The following is a 13492-nucleotide window of genomic DNA, read 5'->3' as shown; positions in this document are numbered from 1 at the left end:
AAGATGTAGGAGTAGCAGGAAAAAGATTAATTTAAACCTGTCGGTGACATTGTACCTAGTTCAAATATAATGCATCGTATCTTCTGTTTCTGTGATTATGTAGATCCATGGTATGCGGAGATGTTACAACAGATAAATAATGGAATGGCCTGTTGTGCTAAAAGTGGATGACGACAGGTTGGCCAGACAATTTCATTTTATTCTTTCTGTCGATTTTTTTCTATGTGTCTATGCATGTATAAGGGAAGTCATTCCTGACCTGGGTCTACAAACCCCTGGTTGTCAGCAAAGAAAGTATTAGGGGTCTGTGAATGGAGTTCAAAATTTCTGAATTTGAAAGACCTTTCGAAATCTTGGGATCTGTTTGAAAAAAATTGACTGAAATAAAACAGGTCCTTGGAAATAATAAAGGCTGGGAACCACATTAATAGGGGCTCACATGTGTAATATATGAGTTAAATGACATAACCCTCATACATAATAAACAAAACTTCTGTATGGAAGTGTATATGAAACGGTTGTTTAACTCCGAGTCATTCTTGATGGAGAAGATATATGATCTAAGACATTCTGACCACAACAATCTTTTCTTTTATTCAGATACAGTGTAGCTAGGGTGGAGGCGCAATGACCCAGTGGTTAGGGCAGCGGACTTGCGGTTTCGATTCCCAGACCGGGCATTGTGAGTGTTTATTGAGTGAAAACACCTAAAAGCTCCACGAGGCTCCAGCAGGGGATGGTGGCGAACCCTGCTGTACTCTTCCACCACAACTTTCTCTCACTCTTACTTCCTGTTTCTGTGGTGCCTGTAATTCAAAGGGTTAGCCTTGTCACACTGAACATCCCCGAGAACTACGTTAAGAGTACACGTGTCTGTGGAGTGCTCAGTCACTTGCACGTTAATTTCACGAGCAGGTTGTTCTGTTGATCGGATCAACTGGAACCCTCGACGTCGTAAGCGACGGAGTGCCAACAACAAGTGTAGTTAGGACTACATTATCCCAAGTGTCCTTCCTTTCTTAGGATGGTAAGTTATGATCTACAGAGTTAACTGCTACTTCTAGCAAGTCAAGCAAACATGCTGAAGCTTCCTCATCAGCTTGTCACATACCATTTTGACAATGATTTAAGTGACTGATTTAAGCATACACATTCAGTCAAAGCTGATACTTCACTCAACTGCTACTCAGTCTTCTCTCTTTCTCTCCCTAACACACATACTGAATAAAAGTCAAAACTTTAGAAAGACTGTATATCAGCACCAACAGATAAAACACGAACCGAGAGAAGATAACAAGCTAAGGATAGAGCCATAATTTTTAGTACAACCCTGACACAGTTTCATATATCTGAATACATGAATACATACAGTCCTATGTATTCGAAATAGATGAAACTTATAAAAGAGGGAGACCAAGGAAGACTTGAGACAAAGTGATGCAGGCAGATCTGAAGATGTTATACTTGATGAAGGAGATGACAAAGGAACATGATAATTGGCAGCATAGTGTGTGGGAGAAGACCCACTTGCCCATCCAGGCATAGCAAAATGGAAGTTAAAATTGTTGTGTTTGTGTGTGTGTGTATATATATATGCAACAGAATAAAAGTATAGCCAGACAAACAATTGGTTTCTGGTCAGATAATGACATTTATATACTTGTGCAACTTGAAGGTAGAGAAGAACGTTTCAGGAGATTAAATCACTGTACCAACTCGACTGAAACACTGTTTATAGTCGATCCTCATTTAGATAACCATAACATCTCTGCATTGTCAATTGAAATTGGAATTTAGACAGGAAGTCAACCTGAGCACCAATTCTTTGTACCTATTATTTTATGTTATCAGACATAATATTACCTAATATATATATATATATATATATATATATATATATATATATATAGAGAGAGAGAGAGAGAGAGAGAGAGAGAGAGAGAGAGAGAGAGAGAGAGAGAGAGAGAGAAAGAGAGAGAGAGAGAGAGAGAGAAAGAGAGAGAGAGATATATACTTTATTTAAAAGCAGCAGAAATATAACAAAAGACTGTTACTCTAAAACTGTCCGATGAACGGGAACGTGAAACTCAGAGTAATAGTCTTTTGTTATATTTCTGCTGCTTTTAAATAAATCATATTACTCTACCTGTGGTATTTGAGTACTCTTTTTTCCACCTTGTTGCACATTTCATGTGCTTACTCCGGTATATATATATATATATTAGATGTGTGTGTGCAATTACAAACACTCATAACTTCCTCCCCTTTAGTCTATACCAATGAGCTCATTTTGACAGCCTTTCACTCCTCTCATACCCAAATCCCTCACCCCTTATCTTTCATTCCTTCCATCACACATCCCAATCACTTACCCATCTATTGTTGCCCTTATGACTGTCACTCATGTCCTTTCACCTATACCTTTATCTGTCTTGCTTCCTATTACTCATCTTTCAATTGCTCCCTCCCCTTATCAATTTGCACCATGCTGTCGTGTGACTACAAACAACAGTGGACTGTCTTCTATTTGCCATACATTGCATTCTTTCATCCATGCTTATTGCTTATCTCTCAATTACTCCCTCCCATTCTCAACCCTCAATGTCTTATACTGCCAATGTGACTGAAGATGGCAGTGGGTCTCTTTTGCTCACCATACATTGCTTCCAGTCAGTGTAATTAATGATGCCACTGCACCTATTCTGTTCCTCCCCATTACTTCTTTGTGCCACCCTCTAGTACAGAACCCACATACTTTGCATTCACCATGCCACCATCCTCTTCAATCAACCCTTCCAACCCACCTCATAACCTATGTATAGATACCTCCCACCTGAATCCACTCACTCTGCCACTATCGGCCTGTCTTCATCACATTATGTCAATCTGTCTGCCAGCTTACTCCTGTTTCTTTCCTTTCACACATCCTGAGCCTAGCCTTTATCAACACTCAACCTCCTGTGTTACATGGACTATGGTCACTTTTTTGCCATCTCAGTAATATTCAGAATACTGACATGCTTATCACTTCTCTTTCTATCACTATCATCATGCTTCTCATTCTGTAAAGAGGTTTTCAAGTAGAGATATATGTAGTTGCAAGGTCCCTTCAGTCATATCAAGGACAAGGCTACCTCTCTAGTGTCAATAAAACTACACCCAGTGCACTCTTAAGAGTGAAGTTGTGAGGAAACTTTAGTCATATCAAGAACATGACACCTCTAAGTGACTCAAAAAAATGCACTCAGTACACTCAGATATATTTTGTCATCATTTTAACATCCATTTTTCTGTGTTGTATGGGTCAGATGGAACTTGTTGAGGCAGATTTTCTACATCCACATGTTCTTCGTGAAACCAATCTTCACCTATTTCCAAGCAAGGCAATATTTTTCTATGGTCCATGATCAGACATGTCATGGAAGTTTGGAAATGAAGGACACTGTTTGTATGATGGTGACTTGTTTACAACAAACAGACAATATCAACACACACACCATATTCTCTCCAACTTACACTTCATCAACTGGTGTACCTCAAAGTTTCATGTCTTTCACACTATTCCACTCCACACATAAACGACCTTATTGCTGTCACTTCTAACCAAACACTCCTACACAGATGATATTAACTTTCACTCCATCTATATCTTCCACTGATAAATGTCATATACATGCAAACAAGATATGCATAGCTTCTTTGAACAGATTTCTCAAAAACATTCTCGATGGAACATAACCTAGTCTCATTCAGCAGCTCATAGTCACAATCATTACATTTATCAAAAATAAAAACAGTCATGCCCTTCACCCTTTCAACACAAATGGCACAGAACTAATACATTCAATGCTACAACAAATGCTAATGTTTACAATCTCTGATGATCTTTCATAGCAATTCAACATATATAACATCTCCAAAATGTATCTCCAGAGCCAGAATATAATTCAGCTTTAACTAGTTGCTGATTTACTACAAAATTTAACACATTTGATACCAATCTGCTTAAGACTACCCTTCATTTTATCATACAAACTTCATGTTTAAAAAAAATCAAAATTCAAACCTTTTATGAAAATTTCTAAGTTAACAATGGCCAAAGACATGGATGTGAGTGTAGCAGTACTCCAGATGTGGGAACAACACTCCATTGTAGGCTTCATCTAAGAGTATCAGTACTTACTAGGAGATAGAGCATTTCGTGGTCTTTCCTTCAGAGACAGGGTTTGAAATATGATCCTAGCTATATGAAAGATGTACTTTTGCAAGGAAGGGCCCCAGCTTTAAGTAAGGTATAATATCAGGATCACTCACGAGGGATTTAGTTGCATGCTGCTCATGCTTAAGGGAGGAAGAATTGTCATGAGGCATCCTTGATATGAGGAGTGCTTGTGTCATTTTGCTGTTGAAAGAGAGGAGATTGGAATGTCCTAATTGGAAGATGCTTTAGAAGTGTCTGTTCATGGGATTAGGCCTGGTTCGACATGTGGTGTCTAAGTTACATAGTGCAGATGCAACGTTTGGAGGAAAGTAAGGAGAGAAGGAAGAGTAGCATCATTTGCATAAAAATATGAGTTGTTGGACAGAGTTGGCATTATTGAATTGAGCAGACCTATAATCAAAGACGTCCCAGCCATGACCATCCTTTTTTTTTTTTCATATTTAGAATTACATCGTTCAACAAGTGCTTCTATTTTTCTTTTTTTAAGACTGCAGGCCAGTGGTTTTCAACGTTTCTGTGACCTTATCACACAATATCCTAAGGCTCACAATACCTTTGTTTTGCTTCAGTAAAGAAAATACAAGTTTCAGAGGATAGCTCGTGACAACCTACTAACTACTGTCTACAATACCTTAGGGTGTCGCCACATTCAATTGGAAACCAGAGCTAGAGTGTATATTTTAAGGAAAATTTGACTGCTATTTTTAGCAGTTCGAACAATCTTAAAGAGGCTCCCACGCCAGTTGTCACTAAACATGGTAAGATTTTTAGACTGGGCACTACCATTCTGCCACACCACGTTCTTAATAACAACAGTAGTAATGCGATAATAATGTTCAACTTTATTACATTTTTACCTTGTTTACAAAGATACGAAATAAATATATAAATAAGACAACTTGAGAGAATAAGTTGTGAAGTTCATACCTTTCCTAAAATACACAGATGACAATATTAACTAATGATTTACTTAGCCAATAATCAAAGAAACAGGTTTCGTGAGAATTAGGTTGTAGAAGGCGATGAGAGAGGGAGAGAGATGATGAAAGTGAGAAACGATAAGATAAAAGAGAATAATGAAGAAAGGAAGAAAGAGAAAGAGAGAGAGAGAGAGAGAGAGAGAGAGAGAGAGAGAGAGAGAGCAATATGACGAATGAATGAGGGGTGAGGATTATTCATATTTTAATCGTAATGGAAAGAGAGAACTCGGTGTACAGAGTGATGAAGACGGAAGAAATAAAAGGACAGCGACGAAGAGCGAAAGTGACAGAGAAAGTGAACTACAGTGAGGATATATATATATATATAAATTAATGTTTTAGATATTTAAGTCAACAACGGTTATTGATACAATAATGGTTTCTAACGTACCTACAAATCCAGAAATACAAGGAGAGTGGAACAGACGATTATAAATAGGCCTGAACTAGACTGGTACTAATTTTATCGAAGACCGAGGAAAAGATGAAAATCGAAGTGTACTCTAGCGAAATCTGAACTTGAAATATAGAGAGATTTAACTAATAACAAGGCATTTATCAGGTGCTCTAATATTAACAACAACAATAATTAAAAAAATCTTTTCTACTATAAGTACAAAACATGATAATTTGTGGGGAGGGGGGGGGCAGTCGGTTATATCAACTCCGGTGCTCAATTGGTACCTATTTTATCGATTCCCAAAGGATGAAAGGTAAAGTCGACCTCGACGGAATTTGAACTCAGAACGTAAAGGTAGACGATATCCCGCTCGGCATTTTGCCCGGCGTGTCAACGATTCTGCCTTAATAATAACAACAACAATAATAATTATGGTAAATTATGAGAAGTCGCAAAAAATCCGAGGTTGTTTTGTTTTTTGTGTTTTTTTCCGTAGTGAAACTCGTGCGGGTGTACTTGCCAAAATTTGCCATAATTATTATCAACTTCTGAATTAAGACTGGTATTTGTTTTACAAACTCAGAAAAATTACCATAAAGACCTCGAGCCCCAATGATAATGATACAGTACAAAAGAAAATTAAAACACTAAACTGACATTGATTTTATTAAGATAATTAATAATTTCAATAATCAAAGTTTTGTTATTGTGGTGATTATAGTGGTTCAATCTCACATCAGCCTGATCCAACAGACTTGTGATCATGGGTATCGAAATCGTAATCACCGTCTTTTATTCAAACTGTCTCTAAGACTAAATTGATAAAGAAAAAAAAATGTGATTTAGAGGTGAGACAGGATCGGTAAAGTGCCGGGTTCAACGCAATGTTTGTTGTGATACAGAATTTAAAACTTATAAGATTAAGCAAGTATATTTGTGTGAGTGTGTGTGTGCGTGTGCGTGTGTGCATCAGTCTGAGAGGTTTAGAACTACGATGCTAAATCGGTTATTTTGTATTTTATTGCGGAAATTGGAGACTGATAGCAACCGAAACGCAGCTGAATAGATAACAGCCATCTAAAATCGTCCTGGTATTACAGATTCTGCAGTTGTGTTTTTTTTTTTTCCTGTTTTAATCACTAATCAGAAATATGAAGAGGAAACGGTGTCTTGCCCATTTGGGTGTATGTATTTTGTCACTGATAAGACTTCTGAATTCACATAGTTAAAATACAAAAAATAAACAAACACTAACAGCTAACTCATCAACTAGGAGCGTGACATTTTTACCTAAATCATTACAAGTCAGGTAGTTATACAGAGGTGTGGTTATTCAATGAAAGAATTGCTTTCAATAGGCTTTGTTGTTTTAGCCCCAAGATGCTAATGGAGACCTAATAAATAACATTTAACAAAGCGTCCATAAACGGCTGGCATCACCATCACTACAAAAACCACTATTACTATGACTTCTGTCACTGAAAATAAACAAATGCAATAGAAAAAGAAAGAAAAAAAGGACGACAAGATTTGTTTATCAATTGCAGAGGAAATGAAATGCTCCACCGCACATCTTTTTAGCTTGTACGTTCTGGATTCTTCCTTTTGCTCAACTTCTTGCGCATAGACTCTAACTAAACTAAAGGAGAAATACTTCGTTCATACGTCTTGTAAAACATGTGTTAGACACACATACATACATAGATAGAAGGAGAAAGAGAGAGAGACGTATATACATGACATCTTAGGATATATATATAACAGCGTTTTCACTTTCAGGAAAGTTCTCACCTTCCTTAGGGAGTTTCCATCAGTAATTTATTTTCTTTGACTATTGCGGGGGTTTTCACAACCTTTTAAGCTTACAGAAAGTGAAAGATCAAGCATATGAATATTTTGCGTTTGATCGTGTAAATAGTCGCAAAATATTTCCTTTAAATGTGAAAATATCTCAACTTCTTTGGAATTAAATTTAGGGCATTAGCTAAATAATTAGAACATGAAATAAAAATTCATTGCTGTATTTGTTCCGAGTTCAAATTCTACTGGGGTCAATTTTATTGCCTTTCATCCTTCCGGGATTGATAAAGTACCCGTCATGTACTGGAGTCGATGACATCAATTAACCCCGCCTCCAAATTTCTAGCCTTGTGTCTCTATGTTTGCAACATTATTTATATATTGGCATCGTTCCTTTGTAAAGCTGAAAATTAGTTTGCCAAAGTGAAAACTGTCATACTCCAATATCGCATATATATATATATATATGCATGCATACATATATATACACACACACATGCAATATGTGTTTTTGTGTCTGTACGAAAAAACAGGAATGTTCAATGCGTTGTTGATAGATGCGTAACATGTTTGTGTAAGTTTTTTTTATATTTTGAACATCAATAGTTACCACATGCACATGTCATATATATATATATATATATATATATACATACACACACACAAATATATACATTCAGTAACACAGAGAAGCATATCTAGAAGATAAACAGATTGAAACACACCCAGACACCACTCCATCATCCCTACCACGGGTCATTAATTAATAATAATTCACCCAATAGCCATTCACAGAGCTACAAGCAAATGATAACAGCAGAAAAGAATGACAAAGTCGAAAGAAAATCAGCAGAGAATATAAAGCGAGTGGTCGAATGTGTGTTCCTATGTTGTAGCAACTTACAATGGCTTTCGTGTAACAGCTTATGGCAGCCTCGAATTTCTTCATGGCAAACAGCCGATTGCCTTGGTCTTTTAGTTCAACAGCCGTCATCTTTCAACTATTTACACAGAAGCAGGCGCAATTCTGTTCAAGTCGATAAAGGTGATTAATAAGACATAACGAACCAAAGAAATGTTGGTCGGAAAAAAACTTCACATTATTCCAACAATGTATATGGCCATGTTGGAGATATATATTTTGTTCTCCCGTTACTGGAGAGTGCATAATTCCACTTAACTTCCGGCATTCGACCGACACATGTTCATTACACTATATTCCACAACAGCAGACTTCGTTACTTAAGATAACATTATTCTACACAACATTGCAATACACTTCTTTCTACTATCCTACATTGCATTACACCACCCTGATGCGCGACATTAACACTACACCGCATACAACATATCTAACATGAGAATCACTTCGTGTTTATTCAGCCTGCAAATAATAGCAGCTAAATATTCTTTGAATTACACTCTGCTTTCTTAAAGGTATATGTGCACTGGATAGTTTTGTCCAAGATTCACTATACCTGAAAATGTCGGATGGTCATGGCCGGAATCCTTTTGATCATGAGCATGCTTGTATGAACGAAGCCTTTACATTTTCGTTCGATCTGCTAAGGATGCCTGCCAAATCTTCCGGAAATCACACCCTACAATCGTAAAATGGAAGTTTACGTTGGATTCTTTAGAGCTTTGCCTGAGAAAATGATGGAATGGTCATGACTGGAACGTCCTTCATCGTAGGTCAGCCCTGACTGAGCTAATCGTTGCTAAACAACAAGGGAACTTCTAGTTGTCTGTTTGTCTTGCTAGAAATAGCACATAAATCCCATTATACAGTCTTTTTGAAAAAGCCGGGCAAATTAGATAATTTATCTTAGATAAACGATGCTTCAAAAAGAAAAAAAAAGACGGTGGAATCATGGATTGGATCGTCTTTGTTGGCCGATCGACCTGCTAAAAAATAAAAATTAAATTTCAAACTATACCCTACTATCTTAAAAAGTGCTGATCAGTAGCTTAACGACCGCAACGCTATTACATTCTACATCCCTCAAAACGTTATATTACTTGAGTTACTCAACCTGCTAGAAATAGCAGCCATGTTTCCAACATAGTTTTGGAAAAGGACGCGTTTGAAAATGTTCTGGATTCTCAGCACATAGGAAAAAAACGAGATGGTCATGGCTGGAATGCCTTCGATCATAGGTCTGCTGCTTTTGCGGCTGAATAACAATGCCTTTAATTATAAGTCAACTCAACCAAGTCAGGTTTGAGGCTAAACTACAACGTACGATTCAGTGTGTAATCGACCCATGGTGGAAGGCACAACAACTGTCCACCTTGGACTACGTTCCTCCAGAACATACAGGAACAAGCTGAAACAGTGAAAGAAACACTGTCTTAACTTGTACTTGTATGCCTAGACTATCACACTGCCCTTTGCATATGTTAAATGACTGCATGTATTAATGTGGAGTGTAATCCTCAGGTAGGCAGAGATATGACTCTATCTGAAGTGGTTCAAATCTTGATCATCCATCTACAGGAGTCAAGCCAAATAGGAAGCTTCTGCCTTGTTGCTTTATATACCAGAAATACCTGTCAAATCTTCTTGATCTGCTCAAGTAAGGCTGAGATGAAGTTAAGCAACAATGTGCTACAAACTAATAAATATGCTGTCACTTGACCTGCTAGAAATAACAGCCAAGAAAAATGGGGATCTGGTGCAGTTAACAGTTTTTGTGTGTTTTTAAATGGCTAACATGTGGCTTCTGCACTGCAATACAGATGATTAAAAGTAAAATTGTTTACTTGACCATGAGGGCAGATCTCTTGTAAAAAGTAAACCATTTGGGATCTCCTAAAACAGATTGGGTTGTTCATTTAAATTCAAATCTTCAGAAGAAAAATTATTACTTGCTAGCCAAAGAATTTGCAAGAAAAATGCATGCAAAATATTCTATTAAGTGTGCAAAACTGCATCAAAATGCCTTTCTTACAAAATTAAAGAACATTTCAAATTTAATGATCTCTTTATGTCTGTCAAAAGTAAACAATCATTGCCAAGGGATCTTTTTTATAATAGGGTTAATACATCTGTCTTTGTAAAATGTTCCCTACAATTTAATAAGTTTTCACAAGGTGCTTAATAAATGAATGGAATCGAACCAGTGTGTGCATGTTAATTATATTGGCATAATGATTTTCCTTTTAACAAAATGTTTTATATCTAATTATGTATCAAGAGTAGTGGATTAGCAGAATCATTAGAATGTCAAATAAAACAGCATGCAGTATTTATCTGTGATCATTATATTCAGAGTTCAGTCCTACTGAAATCAACTTTGCAATTTTTATGTTTCTGGGTTCAATGAAATAAAATACCAAAAAGGTTATGATATTGATTTAACTGAGTACACCCCCTCACCAAGTTTGTGGTCTTATTCCAGCGTTAGAAAACAATAATATATTTTTTTCTATTATAGGTGCTAAGCCTGAAATTTGCAAGGAGGGTTCTAGTCCAATTACAATCCCAGTGCTTGACTGGTATTTAATGGACCTTGAGAGGATGAAAGACAAAGTCAACCTCGGCAGAATTTGACTCAGACTGTGAAGTGGAAGAATTGCCTCAAAGCATTTTGTCCTGAATACTAATGATTTGCCACCTTAAAAATTTGAAGTTACCTATGGCAGGATTTGAACACAGAATGCAAGGGACCAGAAGTTCCTACAATGCAAAGTATTGTAGTCCAATACTTTAGCAAATCTGCCAGCTCATTACAATTTTTTGTAGACAATATCAAACACCAGCATCTACAAATTCCTGCTTTAATGAATTTGAAGTGTAAAATCGTTGGCAGAGCAAGAGTAAGAGAGATGTTATAAAACAATGTGATATTGGTTGATTACAAGTCTACTCATTCAGAGATGATTTGAAGATTAAACAACATCTGGCAGTAGAAAAAAAACTTCATATTTTGCAGAACAATATCCACAAAATATCTTACTGATGTTGAATCAAGCAATCAACTGTCTACTTCAAATAGCACATAAGGGATTCATCCACCTCTGAGGGTTCCTCAAAGTTGTTTAACCTGCTAAAAATAACAGACAAAAATACCTCAAAACACATTCTTACATTCTACTGTCTTGAAAACAGTTGGGGTGCATTGTATAACGTGATCTTAGAAACACTGAATCTAAAAAACAAATTAAGGTGAGATAGTCCTAAATGGAATACATTTTGGTTATATATCTGCTTGATCAAACTAAACTGGTGCTAAACAACAACAATAATCTGTCAATTATCACTAATATTTGAAGGTTGTTCCAGTCACCGATATCACATTGTTTTATAATATCTCTCTTATTCTTGCTCTGCCAACGATTTTGCTCTTCAAATTCATTAAAGCTGAAATTTGTAGATGCTGGTGTTTGATATTGTCAACAAAAAATTGTCATGTCATATGACCTAATCAACAGTCCGACTACATGCACCCTCTATGTAATGCTCTTTCCAAAAAAATATTTTCCTCTCAATTGTCTGTAACAACTATAATAACTATTTAACAGATGCAAATGATTCCAAACTCTCTATCTTAATTAAATGCAATTCAACTGGAAACAATCTCATTCCATACAAAATACATGGAAAATACATCCTGTGAATGCTTTTTTTTTTATTATCTAAGCTCATGTTAAGCTCACTCTAAACAAAGCAGAGTTAACTCCCTTGAAAAAAAAATTCCTTTTGATACTGAAAATAAAGTGTTCTCTGGAATTTCCATTTTGCAAATATTCTTTCAACAATGTGCTTTGATTATTGGTTCATAGATATCTTGTTTTCTTTTGTACATCTCTTCCAGCACCTCTACCACAGATTCTGATCCACTAAACAAGCTAGCTGTTCAGAGAAGCAAAACCTAATTATATTTGATATACACAGCTCTCTCCCTCTTTCTCTCCTTCTTTCTCTCTCCCTCCTACAGTGCAAATAGTAAAGCAGGTGTACAAAGACATAGTATCATAGTTGTGTAGTGTGAGTTATGAAACAGTGCATGACAATACAGTGATGTACTGTGAATAGTGAAATAAGTACTTGACTTTTGTACTTTGACTGACTGGTATATATCCATTTAGTTTAGTACTTGACTAGCACATATCTAATCGACCTTAGAAGGATAAAATGTAAAGTTTGAACTCAATACATTCTCTCTCTCTCTCTCTCTCTCTCTTTCCCCATTCATAATTGTCAGTGCCAACTTCACTGCTGGTGTCCCTCCCACCACCACTACCATAACTACCATATGTCTATTACTAACCCATGCCAACGTGGAAAATGGACGTTAACAGATGATAAGTTGCTTCCCAAGGTGTTACACAAAGCATAGATAGGAACATACTACTGTATTAAAATGAACATATAAATATATGTATGTGAGAGAGAGAGAGAGAGTGTGTGTGTGTGTGTGTGTGTGTGTGTGTGTGTGTGCCTTAATGTACACTCAAGGAATAAATATCTCACCAATGAACTAGGATTGCATTACTTACGTTCATGTGTATCTATCTATTATATAAATCCTGGCATGTATTCTATGTCCTACATTGTTAGATTCCCCCCAATAGAACACTGAAAATATTCTTTAATACCTTTTTTGAAGACAGTTATTATTTCTTAGTAATATATAAAGTGATTGCTTTGCTATTTTTTCTCTGTTCCTGACTGGTTTATACATCAAACACTCATGGTGTTAATAAGTGCTATATATTATGTTATTGTGTGGCTAAATAAATGATTGTCTTCAGGACAGCAGCAGCTGGAGAAGAGAATAGCTACCAAAATATCTAGAGATATCATATGAAGTAACTTGAAGAACAGATTCTAATATTTTCTTTATATAGTATATGTTAAGTCCATTCTTCCAATTTGTTTTATTCACATAAAACATAAAATCATAACACTGAATGCTTGTTAGTTGTGCATTTGAAGTGATTAAATTTCTCAAGTAAATTAAGTTTATACTAAGTTCATATGCATTTATCTCGTACACTGACATGAACAGACAGACAGATAGATAGATAAAGAGACAGAAATGGTGGGAGAGAAAGTGACATGTATATATATACACAAATACA

General features: G+C 36.2%; 1 protein-coding gene and 1 long non-coding RNA gene across 2 annotated transcripts in view; one reads left to right on the top strand and one right to left on the bottom strand.

Moving 5' to 3' along the window:
* The window catches only part of LOC106879589 (E3 ubiquitin-protein ligase CHIP), a 77095-nt gene extending 67650 nt beyond the window's left edge, over positions 1 to 9445 (bottom strand). The window contains exon 1 of the mRNA XM_052967921.2: positions 8307 to 9445. Within this exon, the coding sequence (XP_052823881.1) occupies positions 8307 to 8396 (90 nt within the window). The 5' untranslated portion in view covers positions 8397 to 9445. The remainder of the gene's footprint in view (positions 1 to 8306) is intronic.
* On the top strand, positions 6538 to 10948 carry LOC149135443 (uncharacterized). The gene is made up of 2 exons (XR_016241856.1): positions 6538 to 7976; positions 10843 to 10948. It is a non-coding gene; the product is annotated as an uncharacterized LOC149135443 (long non-coding RNA).
* The last annotated feature ends 2544 nt before the right edge of the window (positions 10949 to 13492 follow it).

The sequence above is a fragment of the Octopus bimaculoides genome, chromosome 5 (assembly GCF_046866305.1).
Source record: "Octopus bimaculoides isolate indiv1 chromosome 5, ASM4686630v1, whole genome shotgun sequence".
Lineage (NCBI taxonomy): Eukaryota > Metazoa > Mollusca > Cephalopoda > Octopoda > Octopodidae > Octopus > Octopus bimaculoides.
This window is presented reverse-complemented; position numbering and strand designations above follow the sequence as displayed.